We start from the raw sequence: 22,086 nt of genomic DNA, 5'->3' as shown, positions 1-22,086 counted from the left end.
CCTATAAGTTAATAGGATACCTAGGTAGGAAATAACTTTGAGTTATCTCTTATTAGCAAAACTCCAAATGACTTTGCCCTTCCAAGGATCCTTCTGCATTTCAATCTCTCATCATACGACCTTTTTTTTTTTTTGGTAAGGGCAGCAACTTAATGTCTCCTAGGTGCTTAATGTGCTTAATGGTTCATCAATTGACTTAAGTTGAAAAATTAGAAAATGTAATAGGTATGAGTTCGGAAGAAGTCTTTACCTCTTAGCAATAGAAAATCATACTAAAATTTATGAAAAGGCACAAGTTCTAAACCATACACAATTTATCAAAGGTTTGAGTTCCAATTTTATCAATGCCAAATCACCTGACTTTTTCCTGCCTCAAAATAATTTATAAAATGAATAATATATTATTTCACCTGCATTTAAATACATGTTACCCCCCAACAGGGATATTGATATTTTCAAGACAATTCTTTGCACAAGTATTTTACATTGTTCTTTAAGGTTTCATGTAAATATATAAAATTTTTTGGAGTTACATGTAAATATATAAGAATATTTGGAGTTTCAAACATTTTAACAAATATTAGCTGCAGTTATCTTTTCTTTAAAAATATTAGCTGGAATTAGGAGGGAAGAATGATATAGCATTAAAATAAAAAAATCTGAAAACCAAGAAAGGATAATTAATGTACTCCTGCTTCTATATATATATATATATATATATTTTTTTTTTTCCCCCCAACCTGGGCAATTATTTGTGAGCCACAGACATAGCGCATTTGTTCAGTTGTGTCTGACTCTTTTTGACCCTATTTAGTATTTATTTTCTTGGCAAAGACACTGGAGAGGTTTTGCCATTTCCTTCTCCAGCTTGTTTTACAGATGAGGAAACTGAAGCAAAAAGGATTAAGTGATTTGTCCAGCATCACCCAGGTAGCAAGTATCTGAGGTCAGATTTGAACTCAGGAACATGAGTCTTCTTGATTCCAGGCCCAGTGCTCTATCCATTGCACCACCTATAGCTGCCCTGTGCACTATAGAGGGAATTAGAGGGAATTTTTTTTCATTTTTTCTTTGCATCTTAGGGATTGCACACATAGTAGATAATAAATGCTTAATTAAATAAAAATATTTGTTTATGAAAGAGCATATTAGAACGAGTCCTTTCCTGCAAGCTCCTTCTACCAGTGTGTTGCATGGTAGCTATTCATATAACCTAGTTCTGACTATTACCCCCCTTCCTCACCCTTTTCTTTTAAAATAATGATCAGTGGCCAATGGGACAATTTATTTTGTTTGACAAAGCATGTTATAAGGGTTTTCTTTTTCTTTTATAAAGGAAGGTGAAAAGAAGAGAAAAAAATCTTATTATAAATATACAATATTGTCATTATATACTATATAATAAAATACTAAAATTAAAATGGGTCAAAAGCAAAATATTAATGAAGATAATAGAATTTTTAAAGAAATTGATCAGTAAAAAAGATGGATTAGATATTTTTCAAATCTGTTTGGACACCTCATTCTCTCCTTATATATATATACATACTCCTCCCAGGTGGGGTGTTAGTATGGGAAGGAACTTCAAAAATACCAGCACTATAGGTAAAATAAGTCTAGTCACATTTTCCATCTTTTGCATTTGTTGCCTTGGGCAGATGTCTATTAGGTTTATTGTCCAGGTTCTTATTTTGTTTCTTTCCTGTGCTTGTGTCAGTTTCCAACAGTGAAAAAAAAAACATTTTAATTTTAAGAATAAAAATCTCTTGGAGGAAAGTTGGGGAGACATTTTTTTTTGCTGTGTTTTTAACCTCCAGGTCTATACTATGCACACAGTATGTTGTCCAGTGTCTTCTTTTAAAACATTTTAAAACAAGTTTTTATTGATGTATTCTGTTATAAGATCATAGTTTTCCCCCAGGTCACGCACGCTCCTTTCCCCTCTCAGACATATAACATATTATTATTTTTTTTTTTTGTAAACCCTTACCTTCAATACTGTGTATTGGCTCCAAGGCAGAAGAATGGTAAGGGCTAGGCAATGGGGGTTAAGTGACTTGCCCAGGGTCACACAGCTGGGAAGTGTCTGAGGCCAGATTTGAACCTAGGACCTCCTGTCTCTAGGCCTGACTCTCAATCCACTGTGCTACCCAGCTGCCCCCCCCCCCCCAGTATTTTTTAAAGAGGATAAAATAGCACAGTTGCAACTTTGGGATTTACAAGTATAAGTAAACTATATACACTTACTGCTCTTAGGCACCTTCCATTCTGAGGTGAAGCATTGCAAATAAAGGAGAATTAGAAAGGCAATGGTAAATACCACCATGTTTTGGAAAAGACTGGGAGCTTCTGTGAAGACCTATTTTGGGGCAGGGTAAAGGGAAAGTTGGAAAAACAAAGTGCCACAGTGGGTAGAGGGCTGGGTGTGGAGTCAGGAAGATGAGTTCAAGTCCAATTATCATTATTAGTTGTGTGATCCTTGATCGAGTCACTTAACTCTATTTTTCTTAGTTTTCTTATCTGAAAAATGAACTGGAGAAGGAAATGGCAGACCACTCCAGTATCTTTGCCAAGAAAATCCCAAAAGGGGTCATGAAGAGTCGGACACAACTGAAATGAACCAACAACAATAACAAAAAGGGGAACTTTCACTTAATCAGAATTCAGGGTCCAAGGAATAGAGTCCGGAGTTCCAAAGAGATAAGATTGAGGAAGAAGGCATGCAGGGAGACTGGTTATCTTAACCTTCGTGGGTCCAAATTGTCATTTCTGTAAAATGAGGGGCTTGGACTAGATAGCTATGTTAGCTCTCAGTTTGTGACTCAGTGGTACTGAGCCATACAAAATGGAAGAAATATATATAAAAGGCATAATCAAGCATTGTTCTTCTGAGGGTAACGGTTCTCAGTGACTTACTCAGCTAGCACTGATTTTGCTATAACCACCATTATGTTCTGAAAAGTGTTAAGCAGTATGGTTATATGCTTCTTTTGAAAATTAAAGTCAATTAAAATAAATTTTGTCTGTAGGATTTAGTGATATGTTAGTGATCTCTAGAGACATTTTACAAAAGAGGAAACTGAGGCAAACAGGATTAAGTGAATTTGCACTCATGAACATGAGTCTTCCTGATTCTAAGCCCAGCACACTATCCATTGTGCCACCTAGCTACCCCCACTACAATGGTTATATCAAATGGTTCTAAATAGAAGTTTACCTTCAGGCACTGTATTGTTCTCCATGGAATTCTTTTATTTTTTTTTTCCAGTAAGAAAAAGCAAATCATGATTCCAAAGAAACAATTTATTTTTCTCTTCCATAACTTTATTAATTAAAAATTTCATAGAATAAAGCAACAAAGCTGATTGTAATAGACTCAGCCCTACCCTGAACAGCAATGCATCTGCAGGTTTATTAAACAAAAAGTAACCAAGTTTCTAATTAGAGGCTGTCAAGTTTGTTCTTTCTGTTTTAGCCAAAAGAAGTTGGAACTTATTAAAATTGATTTTTCTAGAAAAAGCTTTTTTTAAAATTTTATAATATTTTTATTTGATCATTTCCAAGCATTATTAATTAAAGACAAAGATCATTTCCTTTTCCTCCCCCTACCCCCCATAGCCAACGTGTGATTCCACTGGGTATCACATGTGTTCTTGATTCGAACCCATTGTCATGTTGTTAGTATTTGCATTAGAGTGTTCATTTAGAGTCTCTCCTCTGTCATGTCCCCTCAACCGCTGTAGTCAGGCAGTTGCTTTTCCTCGGTGTTTCTACTCCCACAGTTTGTCCTCTGCTTATGAATAGTATTTTTTCTCCTAGATCCCTGCAGAATTTTCAGGGACATTACACTGCCACTAATGGAGAAGTCCATTACGTTCGATTATACCACAGTGTATTAGTCTCTGTGTACAATGTTCTCCTGGTTCTGCTCCTCTCACTCTGCATCACTTCCTGGAGGTCGTTCCAGTCTCCATGGAATTCCTCCACTTTATTATTCCTCTTAGCACAATAGTATTCCATCACCAACATATACCACAATTTGTTCAGCCATTCCCCAATTGATGGGCATCCCCTCGTTTTCCAATTTTTGGCCACCACAAAGAGCACAGCTATGAATATTCTTGTACAAGTCTTTTTCTCCATTATCTCTTTGGGGTACAGACCCAGCAGCGCTATGGTTGGATCAAAGGGTAGATATTCTTTTATCGCCCTTTGGGCATAGTTCCAAATTGCCCTCCAGAATGGTTGGATCAGTTCACAACTCCACCAGCAATGAATTAATGTCCCTACTTTGCCACATCCCCTCCAGCATTCATTACTTTCCTTTGCTGTTATGTTAGCCAATCTGCTAGGTGTGAGGTGATACCTCAGAGTTGTTTTGATTTGCATCTCTCTGATTATAAGAGATTTAGAACACTTCTTCATGTGCTTATTAATAGTTTTGATTTCTTTATCTGAAAACTGCCTATCCATGTCCCTTGCCCATTTATCAATTGGAGAATGGCTTGATTTTTTGTACAATTGATTTAGCTCTTTATAAATTTGAGTAATTAAACCTTTGTCAGAGGTTTCTATGAAGATTTTTTCCCAATTTGTTGTTTCCCTTCTGATTTTAGTTACATTGGTTTTGTTTATACAAAAGCTTTTTAATTTGATGTAGTCGAAATTATTTATTTTACCTTTTGTGATTCTTTCTATGTCTTGCTTGGTTTTAAAGTCTTTCCCTTCCCAAAGGTCTGACATGTATACTATTCTGTGTTTACCCAATTTACTTATGGATTCCTTCTTTATGTTTAAGTCATTCACCCATTTTGAATTTATCTTGGTGTAGGGTGTGAGGTGTTGATCAATTCCTAATCTCTCCCACACTGTTCCAATTTTCCCAGCAGTTTTTATTGAGTAGTGGATTTTTGTCCCCAAAGCTGGGATCTTTGGGTTTATCGTATACTGTCTTGCTGAGGTCGCTTTCCCCCAGTCTACTCCACTGATCCTCCTTTCTGTCTCTTATCCAGTACCAAATTGTTTTGATGACTGCTGCTTTGTAATATAGTTTAAGGTCTGGGACTGCAAGGCCCCCATCATTTGTGTTTTTTTTTTCATTATTTCCCTGGATATCCTTGATCTTTTGTTATTCCAAATGAACTTTGTTATGGTTTTTTCTAAATCAGTGAAGAAGTATTTTGGTAGTTCAATGGGTATGGCACTAAATAGATAAATAAGTTTGGGTAGGATGGTCATTTTTATTATATTGGCTTGTCCTATCCATGAGCAGTTAATGTTTTTCCCATTGCTCAAGTCTAGTTTTAGTTGTGTGGAGAGTGTTTTGTAGTTGTATTCATATAGTTCCTGTGTTTGTCTCGGGAGGTAGATTCCTAGGTATTTTATTTTGTCTAAGATGATTTTGAATGGGATTTCTCTTTCTAGTTCTTGCTGCTGAGCTGTGTTGGAAATATATAGAAATGCTGATGACTTATGTGGGTTTATTTTGTATCCTGCAACTTTGCTAAAGTTGTTGATTATTTCAATTAGCTTTTTGGTTGAATCTCTAGGATTCTTTAAGTAGACCATCATGTCATCTGCAAAGAGTGATAACTTGGTCTCCTCCTTGCCTATTTTGATGCCTTCAATTTCTTTTTCTTCTCTAATTGCTACTGCTAGTGTTTCTAGTACAATGTCAAATAGTAGAGGTGATAATGGGCATCCTTGTTTCACTCCTGATCTTATTGGTAATGCATCTAGTTTATCCCCATTGCAGATGATATTAGCTGATGGTTTTAGATATATACTGTTTATTATTTTTAGGAATGACCCTTCTATTCCTAAGCTTTCTAGTGTTTTTTTAATAGGAATGGGTGTTGTATTTTATCAAAGGCTTTTTCTGCGTCTATTCAGATAATCATGTGGTTCTTGTTGGTTTGCTTGTTGATGTGGTCAATTATGTGGATGGTTTTCCTAATATTGAACCAGCCCTGCATCCCTGGTATAAATCCTACTTGATCATGGTGAATGACCCTTCTGATCACTTGCTGGAGGCTTTTTGCTAGTATCCTATTTAAGATTTTTGCATCTATATTCATTAGGGAGATTGGTCTATAGTTTTCTTTCTCTGTTTTTGACCTGCCTGGTTTTGGAATCAGTACCATGTTTGTGTCATAAAAGGAGTTTGGTAGAACTCCCTTTGCTTATTATGTCAAATAGTTTGTATAGTATTGGGATTAACTGTTCTCTGAATGTTTGATAGAATTCACTGGTGAATCCATCAGGCCCTGGGGATTTTTTCTTAGGAAGTTCATTGATAGCTTGTTGGATTTCATTTTTTGATATGGGATTATTCAAGAATTCTATTTCTTCTTCTGTTAGTTTGGGCAGTTTGAATTTTTGTATATATTCATCCATATCACCTAAATTGGTGTATTTATTGCCACATAATTGGGCAAAGTAATTTTTAATGATTGCCTTAATTTCCTCTTCATTGGAGGTGATGTCCCCCTTTTCGTCTTTGATGCTGTTAATTTGCTTTTCTTCTTTCCTTTTTTTAATTAGATTGACCAGTACTTTGTCTATTTTGTTTGTTTTTTCAAAGTACCAGCTTCTTGTCTTATTTATTAAATCAATAGTTCTATCATTTTCGATTTTATTAATTTCTCTCTTAATTTTTAGGATTTCTAGTTTGGTTTTCTGCTGGTGGTTTTTAATTTGATCGCTTTTGAGTTTTTTTATTTGCATTTCCAATTGATTGATCTCTGCTCTCCCTAGTTTGTTAATATATGCACTCAGGGATATGAATTTACCTCTGATTACCGCTTTGGCTGCATCCCAAAAGGTTTGAAAGCATGTCTCGCCATTGTCATTTTCCTCGGTGAAATTATTAATTGTTTCTATGATTTCTTCTCTAACTAAATGATTTTGGAGTATCATATTGTTTAATTTCCAATTAGTTTTTGATTTGGTTTTCCATGTACCATTACTGATCATTATTTTTATTGCCTTGTGATCTGAAAAGGCTGCATTTATTATTTCTGCTTTTCTGCATTTGTGTGCCATGTTTCTGTTACCTAATGTATGGTCAATCTTTGTGAATGTGCCATGTAATGCTGAGAAGAAGGTGTATTCCTTTTTATCCCTATTTATTTTTCTCCATATGTCTATTAATTCTAATTTTTCTAAGATTTCATTCACTTCTTTTACCTCTTTCTTATTTATTTTTTGATTTGATTTATCTAAATTTGATAATGGTTGGTTTAAGTCTCCCACTAATATGGTTTTACTGTCTATTTCTTCCTTCAATTCTCCTAGTTTCTCCATTAGAAATTTGGGTGCTATATTATTTGGTGCATACGTGTTGATTAGTGATATTTCCTCATTATCTAAAGTCCCTTTTAACAAAATATAATTACCTTCCCTATCCCTTTTGATCAGGTCTATTTTTCTTTGGCTTTATCAGATATCATGATTACCACTCCTGCCTTCTTTCTGTCAGTTGAGGCCCAGAAGGTCTTACTCCATCCTTTAATTCTGACCTTGTGGGTGTCAGCCCGCCTCATGTGTGTTTCTTGAAGACAACATATGGTAGGGTTTTGGATTCTAATCCATTCTGGTATTCGTCTACGTTTTATGGGTGAGTTCATCCCATTCACGTTCAAAGTTATGATTGTCATTTGTGGACTCCCTGGCATTTTGATATCCTTCCCTCATTCTAACCTTTCTTCTTTAGCTCTACCTTTTAGTCCAGTGATTTACTTTAAATCAGTCCCCCTTGTCCCCTCCCTTGATATGTTTCCCTTTCTGGTCCCTCCCTTTTTGTTCACTCCCCCTCCCCCCTCTTCTTCCCTCCCTTTTTTGTGTTCCCTCCCCCCTAACCCCTTTGGTTTTCTCTTCTCCCTTCCCTTGTTGGGTAAGATAGAATTCAAGATCCCAATGGATCTGGATGTTCTTCCCTCTCAGAGTTGATTTCCCTGAGAGTAAGGTTTAAGTAAAAACTCTCTTCCTCTCCTTCTTATAGGAGTTTTCTTCCCCTCCCCTTCCCATGTGAATCTTTGTGTGAGAAAGATTATTCTATTTGGTCTTTCTTTTCCCCCTATTTACACATTATATTTTCCATATATTAATATATATAGATTGATATAAATGTAGTCCTTATAGAAGAGAGTTTGAGTAAAAGAAAAAGATAACATTTTTCTCCTTTTCCCTTTCCTTCATATTTACCTTTTCAGGTATTCCATGCTCTTTGTTTTTCAATATCGAACTTTCCACAGAGCTCTGGTCTTTTCTTTGCAAAAATTTGGAAATCTTCTATTTTGTTGAATGCCCATACTTTCCCTTGGAAGTATATAGTCAGTTTTGCTGGATAGCTGATTCTTGGTTGAAGACCCAGCTCTCTTGCCTTTCTGAAAATCATGTTCCATGCCTTACGATCATTCAGAGTGGAACTTGCAAGGTCTTGTGTGACCCTGATTGGCATTCCTTTATATCTAAATTGCCTTTTTCTGGCTTCTTGTAGGATTTTTTCTTTCGTTTGAAAGCTTTGGAATTTGGCAATTACATTCCTGGGAATGTCTTTTTGGGATTTAGTGTAGAGGGTGTTCTGTGAGCTCTGTCAGTGGCTGTATTGCCCCCTTGCTCTAGAATCTCTGGGCAATTTTCTTTTATTATATCTTGTATTACAATGTTGAGGTTGCTGTTTATTTCTGGCTTTTCTGGAAGTCCAATTATTCTTAAATTATCTCTTCTTCCTCTATTTTCCAAGTCTGTCACCTTGTCAGTGAGATATTTTATGTTCTCTTCTAATTTCTTGGTCTTTTGGCTTTGCTTTATTAATTCTTGCTCGTTGTCTTCAAGTTGCCTGATTCTGACTTTTAAAGCCTGGTTTTCCTTTTCACTTTGGTCAAACTGGTTTTGTAGATGCATGAATTTCTTTTGCATTATTTCCCACTTTTCCTCCCAGAGGGCTTCCATCTTTTTGATTCTTTCCAATTCAAATTCTTCACGGGTTTGTGGAGAGCTTCCATTTCCTTTGGAAGGTTTCGGAGCATTTGCTTGTGTTTCCTCTTCTATTTTCTCTGTATTTTGTATTTTTGCTCCATAAAATGTGTCCAAAGTCACCCCCTTCTTCTTGTTTTTCTTGGAATTTTGGGGCTTTTGTGCTTCTGTGGAGTTTGCCATCTCTATCTGAGTGGGGAGGACTAGCTTTTCTTATCTCTGTCTGGTGTTCAGAGGTTTTAGCCCTAGGCAGATTGTCAGTTCTATGCAGTTGTTGTTCTGTCTTCCTGGGGAAGCCAGGAATTGCTGGTGTTTCCATGTTACTGCCCTCCTCAGATCCCTCCCGATGCTTCTCTGTTGCCTTACTTCCATGCTCTGAGCCTGGCTCGGCACTCTCCGTGGGATGTTTGTTTCTGTGCCTTAGCCAGCCAGGAGAGCCAGCACTCTGAGGGGGGAGGAGGGGCCGCGGCTTCCCGGAGCTCTGAGGGCTCCTGATAAGATTAACTTTCTCTGGGTTGAACTGAGTATGCTTTGAGGCAGGGACCTTCCATGAGACTTGGATGGAAGGATCCAGCCAGGGGGCTGCAGGCTCCCCCCGTCTCTCTCTGTTTCCCTGCTGTCTGGGTGCCCCCTCGACTGGGTCAGGTTGTTTTCAGGAAGCGGCCTTCAGGATAGCCAGCCCTGAGGCTCTGAGGTTCCCTCTGCTGCCTCGGACTCAGTGCTCTGGGTTGGGGGGATGGGTCCTGGGACCTTCCTTCTGCCTACCCCTTAGGTTTGAGTGATCTCGGGTTCTGGCTTTTGGGGGGGCCATATCTTTTGATCCAGGTCCAGGTCCAGGAGGAGAATTCCCGGGGTCTATGCTGTTGTTTGTTTTGAATTTTGGTGCCCTAGAAGCATATAGTTTGAGTTCAGTAGGGAAGGGTTTCCGGAGATCTGAACTTTAGCTTTCTCTAAGCTGCCATCTTGACCAGAAGTCTAGAAAAAGCTTTTGACAAAATAAAAAGATCAATTTCTACTAAATACTCTAAAGACATAGGAATAAATGGACCTCTCCTTATAAATAGTATCTTTTAAAAACCAATAATCAGCAAGATATGTAATAGAAATAAACTAGAAGTATTACAGTAGGATCAAGGGGAAAGCAAGGATACCCATTATCAACACTATTATTTAACACAGCACTAGAAGTGGTGGTTCTAGCAATAAGACAAACAATAATAATAGGCAAAGAGGAAACAAAATTATCACTTTCTGCAGGCATATGATGTTCTATATACAGAATTGAGAGTCTGCTAAATATTAATTGAAGCAATTAATAAATAAATTAAAATGATTGATACTAATCAATAATTAAATCAGTAAATAACTAATCAATTATTAAAATTAGATTAATAAATAAATTAAAGTTAAATACAATCATTAATCTTTCTGTAAATTGCCTATAAAACTCAGCAGGGAAAGATAAATTCAATTAAAAGCCATAAAATATATAAAATATTTAGTTCACCAATTATGACTCACATAGAAACTAAATAAATACAATTGCAAAGCACTCTATAGAAATGACAAATATGCAGAGATATATTTAATTGCTCAAGAATGGGGCCATTCAGTACAACACTAAATAAATTGCTCAGTGCTATATAGCAATCAGATATCCAAAGGAAAAACTATTTTAGATCCCTTCCCCTTAGTTTACCCCAAATAAAAAAGAAAAACTAGTTACTTTATATCCTATATGCTATACATACCACAGTCCTTGTAACAAATAATTATAGTCCAGCAAAGCAAATTTATGTTTTCCACATCCAAAAATGTACATGTCATTGTTCACCTTAAGCCTGTCCCTTCTCCAATAAGAGGTTGGTAGAATGCTCCCTCCGTTTTCTGGAGTACTGGTTGCTGCAGTGATTGGTATTCTTAAGTCTCTCTAACCTATTCGTACAATATTGTCGCTTCTGTATGAATTGTTCTCTTGGTTCTGCTTCTAGGAGTGCAGTAGATAGAACACAGGGCTTGGGAGGTCAGAGTTTAAATCTAGCCTCAGACACTAGTCAAGTGACCCTGGTCAAGTTATTTAACCTCTGTTTGCCTCAGTTTCCTCAGCTGTAAAATGGGGATGATAACAGTACTTTCCTCCCAGAGTTGTTGGAACAATCAAATGAGTTAATGATTATAAAGCACTTAGTACAGTGCCTGGCACATAGTAAGCATTTTATAAATATTAACTATTCTTCATTCTGCTTCAGTTCATAGGATCCTTTCTCTAACTGATGGGCATCCCCTTTGATTCCAATTTGCTACTACAGAAAGAACTGCTACATGTGTATATATGCTATATATAAATATATAGTGCATGGATTGTTGTTGTTCATCTATTTTGGTTGTGTCCAATTCTTTGTGACCCCATTTTATTGACAAAGATAATGGAGTGGTTTGTCATTTCCTTCTGTAATAGTGCATATACACATATTGTATGTATGTACCTGTGTAAGAAGACCCATATTAAAAAAGGAGAAAATAAAGTGAAAAATAATATGCTTCAATTTACATTTAGATGCCATCAGTTCTTCCTCTATAGGTGGATACCAATTTTCATCGTGAGTCCTTTGGAATAATCTGGGGTCACTGTATTGCTGAGAATAGCTAAGGCATTCACAATTGATCATCATACAATATTGCTGTCGTGTACAGAGTTGTGGTTCTGCTCACTTCACTTTGCATCAGTTCATGTCTTTCCAAGTTTTTCTGAAATGATTCTGCTCTTCCCATTTCTTACAGCACAATAGTATTCCATTACAGTCATATAACGACTTGTTCAACTATTTCCCCAATTGGTGGTCATCCCCTTAGTTTCCAATTCTTTGCCACTGCAAAAAGAGATGCCATAAACATTTTTGTACAAAGACATCTTTTTCCCTTTTGAAGAAAAACATTCTTTGGGATACAAATCTGGCAGTAACACTGCCTGGGTCATAGGGTATGCACAATTTTATAGCCCTTTGGGTGTCATTCCAAATAGTATCCAAAACAGTCAAATCACTTTATAAATGTTCCAACAGTGCATTAGTTTCCTAATTTTCCCACACCTCTCAAAAATTAAAAAAAAAATCCATACCTTCTGTCTTAGAATCAATACCACCTGTGGTTCCAAGGCAGAAAAGTGATAAGGGGCAGGCAATGGGGTTTAAGTGACTTGCCTAGGATCATGCAGCTAAGAAGTATTTGAGCGCAGATTTGAACCCAGGACCTTTCATCTCCAGGCCTGGCTCTCTATCCACTGAGCCACCTAGCTGTCTTGTCCCCTCCAAAATTTATAATTTTTTGGAAATATTAGCAAATCTGACAGGGGTGAGGTGATATCACAGAGTTGTTTTTAACTTTCATTTCTCTAATCGATAGTGATTCAGGACATTTTTTTCAAATGACTGTACATAAGTTTGATTTCTTTGTTCAAAAACTGCCTGTTCATATCCTTTGATCATTTATCAAGTAACGAATGACCTGTATTCTTATATATTTGACTCAGTTTTCTATGTATTTGAGAATTGAGGTTTTTATCAAGAGACACTTGCTTTAAATCCCACCCCCAACTTTCTGCTTTCCTTCTAATCTTGGATATATTGGTTTTGTTTGTGTAAAACTTTTAAATTTAATATAATCAACATTACTCATTTTACCTCTTATATTCCTCTTTCTTTCTTGTTCTTCCCTTATTTGTTGATCTGACAAGTAAATTATTCCATGCTCCCCTAACTTGCTTATAGTGTCATCTCTTATGTCTAAATCATGTACCCATTTTGATCTTATCTTGGTATATGGTGTGAAATGCAAGCCTATACTGAGTTTCTGCCACATTGTTTTCCAATTTTCCTGGTAATTTTTTTTTTCAAATAATAAGTTCTTGCTTTAAATTTATTTAAAGAGTGTTTTGAAGTGGAATTCATGTAGCGGAAAAGGAAGGGAATAAACATTTATATGGTGCGCAAATGTCCCTTGCTCTGTGCCGAGTGTTTTATAAATATCTTATTTGTGCCTTACAACAACCTAGGGAGACAGTTGCTATTATTATTCTTCACGTTTTTATAGTTGAGGAAAGTGAAGCAAAATAGAGGTTAACAGTGGAATTGCTTGTCAGCTTCAGAAAGAAGGAGGGGAGAGGGGGAGAGAATATGGATCATGTAATCATGGAAAAATATTTTTAAAATAAGTAAAAACATATTTAAAAAGGGAAAAAAGGAGGTTAAGTGATTTGCTCTCAGAGTCATGTAGATAAAAACATCGGAGGCCGGATTTGAAACCTAGGTTGTCTGAAATTGAGGCCCAGTCTTCCACCAGATGTGCTTCTTTCCTTTTAGTGAATTTTGGAAAATGGATTCCTAAATGTTTTACATATTCTATAGTTATTTTGAAGATGATTTATCTTATCTCTTCCTGTTGGATTTTTTTAGGTAACATATACAAAGGTTGATGATTTGTGTAGTTCTATTTAATATCTTCCTACATTGATTTAATTATAGTTTCAATATTTTTTTAGTTTACTTACCTGGGCTTTCTATATAGGTCATTCATATCATTTATGAAAAGTAATAATTTTGTTTTCTCTTTATCTTTTGTCTATGCTTATGCCCTCAATTTCTTTTTCTTATTTTTTTTGCTAGAGTTAACATTTCTAGTGCTATGTTAAATCATAGTGTTATAATGGATATCCTTGGTTTCCCCCTGATCTTGGTGCAAAGTGCTTCTAATTTATTTCTATTATATATCCTACTGCTTCTTGACTTAAGATATATACTATTTATGATATTTAGGGAGAAATGCATTTGTTTCCCAGCTTTTTATTGTTCTTAGCAGAAATGGATATTATATTTTTTCCAAAGCGCTTTCTTCATGTATTACTATAATCATATAATAATATTTTTATTCTGGTCAGTTATATATGTAGCCTTCTTAATAGAGAACCAGGCATGTATTCTTTGTATAAATCCTAACTGGTCGTGTTGTATATAGTCTCTTTTATGGCTTACTAGAACTTGCCAATATTTTATTTTAAATATTTGCATACATAGTCTTTAGGGATATTTGTGAACTGCTTTCTTCGTAATTTGTTGTCCTCTGGTTACCTATCAAGATAAATATATGTATCATAAAAGACATCTTTTCCTAGTTTTATGAAGTTTTTGTAATAATGGAATTAATCTTTGAAGGTTTAATAGAATTTACTTGTGAATCAGTCTGGAATTGATGTTTTCTGTCTTTGGATATTAATTTAATACTCAGTCATTCACCCCTCTCTCACATTGAGTCTTTAAAATATTTTCTGTTCATCTTAGTATTTTTAATTTTATAGCTATTTATTAATGTCATTTAAATTGGGAATTTGCAGGGGGGTCATATCATTGGGCCAAAGAGCTTCTAATTTCTTTAGTTCTTCCTGTTAGGATTTCTCCTTTTTTCCAATAATTATATTTATGCTGATTAGCACCAGATTTTATATTGAGCCTTAGCATCTCTCCTGAGCTCTAGACTTACCATCATCTACTGCCTTTTGAATATTTTGAATTGGATGTACCATAGATACCTCAAAAATTGTTTTTCAGTGTTGTCCGACTCTTTGTGACCCTATTTGGGGTTTCATTGGAAAAGATATTGGAGTGATTGCCATTTCTTTCTCCAGTTCATTTTATAGATGGGGAAACTGAGGGAATCCAAGGTTAAATGACTTGTTCAAGATCACATAGCTACTGTCTGAGGTCAGATTTGAACTTAGAGAGAAGGGCTAAATGACTTCAGAGACTCTATCCAAAAGAAAACTCATACTGACCCCTATCCTCCATTTTCCTAATACTATTGAAGGCATCACCATCATCTTATTTACCTAGGCTCACAACTTCAGCACCATCTTGAATTCCTTATTCTCACCTTTCATGTCAAATCTATTGTAAAGTCATTGTTTCTAATTTCACAACGTCTCTCAGCTACATCCTCTTCTCTCCACTCACATAGCCACAACCCTGGTATAGGCTCTCATCACCCCATCCCTGGATTATTGCAAAAGTCCTCTGGTTGGTCTCTCTGCCTCAAAACTCTTTTGTTGTTGACTTGTTTCAATCATGACCTACTCTTTGTGACCCCATTTGGGGTTTCCTTGGCAGAGATATTGAAGTGGGTTGGCCATTTCTTTCTTCAGCTCATTTTACAGATGAGGAAATGGAGGCAAACAAGGTTAAGTGACTTGTCCAGGATCACATAGTCAGATTTGAATGCAGAAAGATGTCTTCCTGATTCCAAGTCTAGTAGTCTATCTACTGTGCCACTTAGCTGTCCTCAAGTCTCTCCTTACTCCAATCTATTCTCTACTCACCTACCAAAGTAATTTCTTTAAAGGGCAGGTCTTATCAGACCACTTTGCTTCTCACTAAACTCCTTTGGCTTCCTATTACCTCTAGTGTCAAATATAAATGTTGGCATTTAGAGTACTTAAAAATGGTTCCCTTCTTCCCTTCTCAGGCTTCTTATTCTTTCTACTCTATAAATTCTATTATCTAGCTACTCTGACTTACTTGCTATTCCTCACAAATGTTATTCCACTTGATTCCTTGACCTTGCACTGGCTGCCTCCCAGCCTGGAATGTTTCCTGATTTCCTTTAAGATTCAGCTAAGTGGGACAATTAGGTGGCTGCTTGGGCAGAGATCCAGACCCAGAGATGGGACCCAGTCCTGGGTTCAAATCTGGCCACAGATACTTCCTAGCTATGTGATCCTGGGTAAGTCATTTAACCCCCATTGACTAAGCTCTTCCTGCTCTTCTGCCTTAGAACCAATATACAGCATTAATTCTAAAATGGAAGATAAAGGTTTAAAGGATCTTACTTTCTATAGAAGACCTTTTCCCTTTACTCCCTCCATCACTGTTAATACCTTCACTCTAAGAGATTACCTTCTATGTGCACGGTGTATCTCTTGTATGTATATAGTTATTTGTATATTGTCTCTTCCATTACAGTGTGAGTTTTTTGACAGGAGGAAATGGATTTTGCCTTTCTTTGGGAATACCTGAAAGTTTTCTATTTCATTTCATTTCCAGAAGGGAACTTAAGTTCTTGACACTTAAGTACTTGGCATTGTGAAATAGTTAAATATCAGAAACAGATAGGATTTTATCAGTGGAAATAACATTAAAGAATAATCCTGAAGGGGCAGCTAAGTGGCTCAGTGGATAGAAAGTCAGGTTTGGACTTAAGAATATGCCAGTTCAAATCTGGTCTCAGACACTTCCCAGCTGTGTGACCTTAGTAAGTCACTTAACCCCAATTGCCTAGCCCTTACCTCTCTTCTGCCTTGGAACTAATACTTAGTATCAATTTGAAGACCGAAAGTTAGAGTTATTAAAAAAGAATAAACCTTAATATCTGCTTGGCTGTCTCCCCCTGAGGACCCCAGGACTTTTCTGTCTGCTTTGCAAGGGTAATGTTCAATATGTGTTGCTCCCCCATCAGAATGTGAGCTCCTCTAGAGCAGGGACTGTCCTTTATTTTTCTCACCAGTGCTTAGCACAATATTTTACACATACTAGCTGCTTAATAAAAGTTTCATTAATCCATCCATTAATTAAAGGTCTACTTTTCCCCTCATGTAACTTTTAATTACTATTTGATTCATATTTATGAGGCAGATTTAAAAATGACAAGTTAAAAAGTAATTCTGTTCTTCAAAGTATAACTATGATAAGTCTCTTGATGCTGTGCCCAGAGAGCAAAATCTCTTGAATGATGGGCTGGCTGCAGAATGAGGGGTTTGGGGGAAAATGTGGAGATCCCAGGTCTAAGCTAGGAAAAGTAAGTGCCTGGCACATAGTAGGTGCTTAAGAAATATTGACTATTTGTTGACCAACTATGTGGTCCCTGGAACTGTCCCATGTCCTTGTGCCTTGAACAACAGGATGCTAGGCAATATAAGGGCAAGTCAGGAAACCCCAGGTGTTTATGAGAAATACGATTAAGTCGACCAAAAGGAAACAATCTTTAATAGAAAAATTTAAAAAACAGTTGGGAATGGGTGAAAGTCCCATATAACTGAAGTATAACACTCCCTTCAGTCTTTTTTTCCCTCTTGATTCTCTGGCTACCGGGACACATTACCAGGACAAGTACCAAATATAAAAATACACTTCTATATCCCTCCACTTATCTGTTTAGAGGTTACCTTTCCTGATGTGGCTTGTGGTTGTCTTTGAAGACATTATCATAGATATTGGTGACACTGGTCATCATAGCTACACTGTTGCCTCAGATTTGGGGAGTCTCCTGCCACTGTTTCCAGAGGTTCCTTTCATTAATTGGCCTGTGTTCTCTGATTAGGGATCCTGTGCTATCTTTTCCGCCTTTGAGATTTCTTTGGCCACTGTGTGATTATTGCACTCATTAGGGTTTTCTCTATTACTTTTGAAGTTTTCCCAATTGTCTGACAAGATTCCTCATTGAGGGATCAGTATCTTCTGACTATCTTTTTGTATAGTTCCCAGGTTGGATGAAATTCCTTTTAAGATGTTTTTTGGTCATCGCATAATTTAGTGCTCTAGTTTCTACATAACATTGGCTACAGAGATGCCCAGAGATGGATTAGGATTAGCCCTTGTCTTAGCTGCCACTAGATTGAGATCACAAAACACACTACCAAATGTTACTCCTTGTTTCCTTGGGCATTGATGCTCCATTGACTCTGGAGCCCATGCTCCTAAATGATGGGATGCTAGGTCACCTTCTGTACCTTTTGAAGCTCACAAAGTTGGAGACACCATTTGCCCTTCACCTAAAAGAACAAATGCAGGGCCATGGACTGGGGCCCTTTCATAAGGCCATATGACTTCTCTTTTTATCACACAGTGTTTCACCTGATGCCATGGATGAAAGTCATATCACCAGCAACAATAGCCATGAGGCAAGATCAAGGGAGTAGAAACAGGCTGAAATTTGGGAACGTTCCAGCCTACAAAAAGCCTCCAGGAGTTTCACTATGCGGTTGCCAATTGGAACCAGTTACAAAATGCATCTTCGATGCAATTTTCTTACATATCTTTCTTTTTTTAAAACATAGATGTTTATTTTCATTTTTACATATTACCTAACAAAATATCTAATATAACAATAATATAATATGTATGATTTGTTATAATTATGTAATAAATTGTAATAAACATTCTTATCCAAGAGAAACAAATTTTCACAGTAGCTATTTTCAAAAATCTCTTCTTTTTCCCCCTTCTTATTATTTCCCCCTCCCCAATATTATTATTATTTTTAAGCTCTTACCTCCTGTCTTAGAATCAGTACTGCATATTGTTTTCAAGGCAGACGGGTGGTAAGGGCTAGTCAATGAGAATTAAATGACTTGCCCAGGGTTACATAGCCTGGATGTGTCTGAGATCACATTGGAACCCAAGACCTCTTATCTCCAGACCTGGTTTTCAATCCACAGATCCATCTAGGTGTAACACCCTCTCCCCAGTATTTTGTAAACAAGTCAATGAGGTCTCTGTGCAATGTTCTATTAGGAAGTCCGTAGATACTTATTAATACTTTTAAAATTAATCAAATTGAATTAAACTGAATGACAACTACTTTCTTTTTTAGTTGTACAAATCTTTGATGATCAATTTTCAAAAACATTCTTTTGATATATTAACAGTTCTTAATAGGAGCTTTAATAAACTAAGAACAGAGATCCTTTTGCTGATGTACATTAGTAATTTATAAATGAGGTTTTATACTGTGCAGTGATTGGGAACCTTTTAGAGACCAAGTGCCCAAACTACACCCTCGTGCTGCCCCTTTGACCTAGACAGAGGAGGGGGAAATGTTCCCAGTGGCTGCTTGCTGGGTAGAGGGGTGGGCCATGTGAGAAATATCCTCTGGTACAGTGGAGAGGGGGAGGGGAGCAGCCTCCTCTGGTATGTGTGCCATAGGTTCACCAACACAGCACTATTGGATTCATACAAAATGTAAACAGTACCCAATTTATCTGGAAGGTATTTATTCAGCAGCCCCAGTTCTTTGGAAAATAAAACAAAACTGGAGGCCTAAAAGTAAAATTTCACCCTGAAGTAGCCAAAATAGGTTGCAAAACATCTATACATTAAAGTTTGTTCATTTTATATATTGGAGTTCCCCCTTAGGTCCTTACTTAACAGCCTATAAGCTATCAATATAGACACAATATTAACAAATTTAATTACTTGGCTTTCCAGTCCACAGAAGCACCTATCAGCAATATAATTCAGAAAGATTTTAATCTAAAATGGTTAAGATGAAAAAGGTTTGTGGCACTTAAAGGATAATAACATAGTGTCATAAGGGTTGTAAAGAAAGCATTTTTTTTTTTACTTTGAAGTAAAGAATGAAAATATAATAGCTATTATATAGACGAGGAAACTAAGGGTCAACAAAGTTAAATGCCTGGTCTATGATCACATGCCTAGTGTTAGAACTGAGGTTCAGTCCCTTTTTGACAATTGCCATGTATAGAACTCTTCATTTCCTGAGGATTTTGCACCATAGCTCATGCTTATAGAGAGTGCTTTAAGGATCCTAGATCTGGAAGGGGTCAGAGGCCATTGTGCCCAATGCCATCATTTTCTAGGTTGGAGACTGAAGCTCAGGGAAGGTAAGTAAATTTGCCTAGAATCACACTAGGGCCAGGCCTCAGAAGGGTCTACAAATTGGGGTTTTCCAACTTCCAAAGAATCACATCTTTCTACTAAACCACTTTACTGCTTCCCACAAATAGGGAAGCTTTCTTACTTTTAATTTGATTCTGCATTTCAGACCATGAGGGCATTTAAGATACTAACATACTATTTTATACTTTTCCTCATGTTTCAGAAGTCTCTAATATCTGGGCAAATGTATCAGAATTTGTGGAACGGCAGTTATCCTTGCGCAAGGTAGGCTTAATGTCATAAACATCTTCCTCTTAATCATAGATAACAAGTTGATGTCGAAGAAGAAAAATCATTCGTAAACTGTGGGTGTAGTGGGTTCCTATGGATGGGTACCTAATTATGGTATGGCCAACGAGCTCCAAGAAGAGTACTATTTCAAGCACTCTCACTTTAAAATTCATATAGTACTTTTAGATGGTTAATTTCTTTTTGGTTCCCTGTCTCTTATGGGCTATGAGTTTGGCCATTCTTACAAGTATATATGTTTATATCCCTGAGTGTCTATATCAACAAAATAGAGAAGGGAGATCAATGATTTGGGCTTGCACCACAAAAAATTAGAAAAAAAAATTAAAAATCCCCAGATAAAAACTAAACTGGAAAGACTAAAAATTAAAGGAGAAATTAATACAATTAAAAGTAAAAGAACTATTGAACTAATAAATAATATTAGGAGCTGGTACTTTGAAAAAGCAAATAAAATAGATAAAATACTGGTTAATCTAACAAAAAAGAAAGACGAGAATCAAATTAATAGTATCAAAAATGAAAAGGGTGATCTTACCTCTAATGAAGACAAAATTAAGACAAGCCCAATTTTATGGCAATAAATATGACAATCTAGGTGAAATGGGCAAATATTTACAAAAATTCAAGTATATATGTATGTATTTGGATTATGCCAAGGGTGGAGAATTACTGTTCCTAGTAATTCAGTACCCCAAATAGTGGCTAGACAATGTAATGATAGAGTGCTACATTTGGGTTAGAAATACCTGACTTCAAATTGGCCTCCAACATTTCTCTGTATGACTCTGATTAAGTCACTTAACCTATATCTGCCTCAGTTTTTCCAACTGTAAAATGTAACTCACATATATGGTTGTTGTGAGGATCAAATAAGATAAAATGTGTAAAGCCCTTAGCACAGTGCTTGGCATGGAATAGACTTTTGATAATTTATTGTTGCTAATGTGTATAGAGTCCTGTGCTAGTAGCTGGGGTGGGGAATGGTACTGAGGTTAGGTAAGACATGAAAATTATGCTCCAATAATAACAGGTAGATAAGTGGCACAGTGGACCAAGTGCCAAGCTTGGAGACAGGAAGTCTTGAGTACAAATCCTGTTTCAGATACAATAGCTTGTGTGACCCTGGGCAAAACACTAGACCCTGATTACCTCATTTTCTTTATCTGTGAAATGAGCTGGAGAAGGAAATGGCAAACTACCTCAGTGTCTTTGCTAAGAAACCCCAAATAGGAGTTGAACAGAGCTGAACAACAACAAATAGTTATAACATATAGTAATAATAACAACATAGATAGAAAATAGTATAGAAGGAAACCAGTGTAATATAGGGACTAACTTACACAAGTAAAAATAATAACATTCTACAGTGTATTATAATTTATAAACTTTTTTTGTGGAAAATTTTATTTAATTAGTTAATTTAGAATATTTTTCCATTGTTAGAAGATTTATGTTCTTTTTCTTCCTTCTCCCCAACCCCCTCCCATAGCTGATGTACAATTCCACTGGGTTTTAAGTGTATCATTGATCAAGACCTATTTCCATATTATTGATATTTGCACTAGCGAGATCATTTAAAGTCTACATCCCCAGTCATATCCCCATCAACCCATGTAATCAAGCACTTGTTTTTCTTCTGTGTTTCTACTTCCACAGTTCTTCCTCTGGATGTGGACAGTGTTCTTTCTCATATGTCCCTAAGAACTATTCTGGATCATTGCATTGCTGCTAGTAGAGAAGTCCATTACATTGGATTGTGCCACAGTGTATCAGTCTTTGTGTACAATGTTCTCCTGGTTCTGTTCCTCTCACTCTGCATCACTTCCTGGAGGTTGTTCCATTCTCCATGGAATTCCTCCACTTTATTATTCTTTTGAGCACAATAGTATTCCATCACCAACATATACCACAATTTGTTCACAATTTGTGCCCCATTTGATGGACATCCCCTCATTTTCCCTGAGAGGGAAGAAGAATAAGTATTATCAAGTCCTATGTTACTATATAGGGAAGCTGAGGTAAAATGATCTGGTTATTGTTACAAATCTAGTAAAAAGCAGTATCAGGACTGAAGCTCAGCTCTGTCGCCTTTGGGACCAGTGTTCTTTCCATAATACCACACTGTCTCTACTAACAA

The 22,086-nt window shown here is 36.4% G+C and overlaps 1 protein-coding gene across 1 annotated transcript in view; it reads left to right on the top strand.

Annotated features, from left to right (window-relative positions):
- CCDC81 (coiled-coil domain containing 81) overlaps positions 1–22,086 on the top strand; it is an 81,360-nt gene that overhangs the window by 1,282 nt on the left and 57,992 nt on the right. Inside the window, exon 2 of the mRNA XM_007490834.3 lies at positions 19,861–19,922. Coding sequence (XP_007490896.1) covers positions 19,861–19,922 — 62 coding nt within the window. The remainder of the gene's footprint in view (positions 1–19,860; positions 19,923–22,086) is intronic.

This window comes from Monodelphis domestica, chromosome 4, assembly GCF_027887165.1.
Source record: "Monodelphis domestica isolate mMonDom1 chromosome 4, mMonDom1.pri, whole genome shotgun sequence".
NCBI classification, from domain to species: Eukaryota; Metazoa; Chordata; class Mammalia; order Didelphimorphia; family Didelphidae; genus Monodelphis; species Monodelphis domestica.
This window is presented reverse-complemented; position numbering and strand designations above follow the sequence as displayed.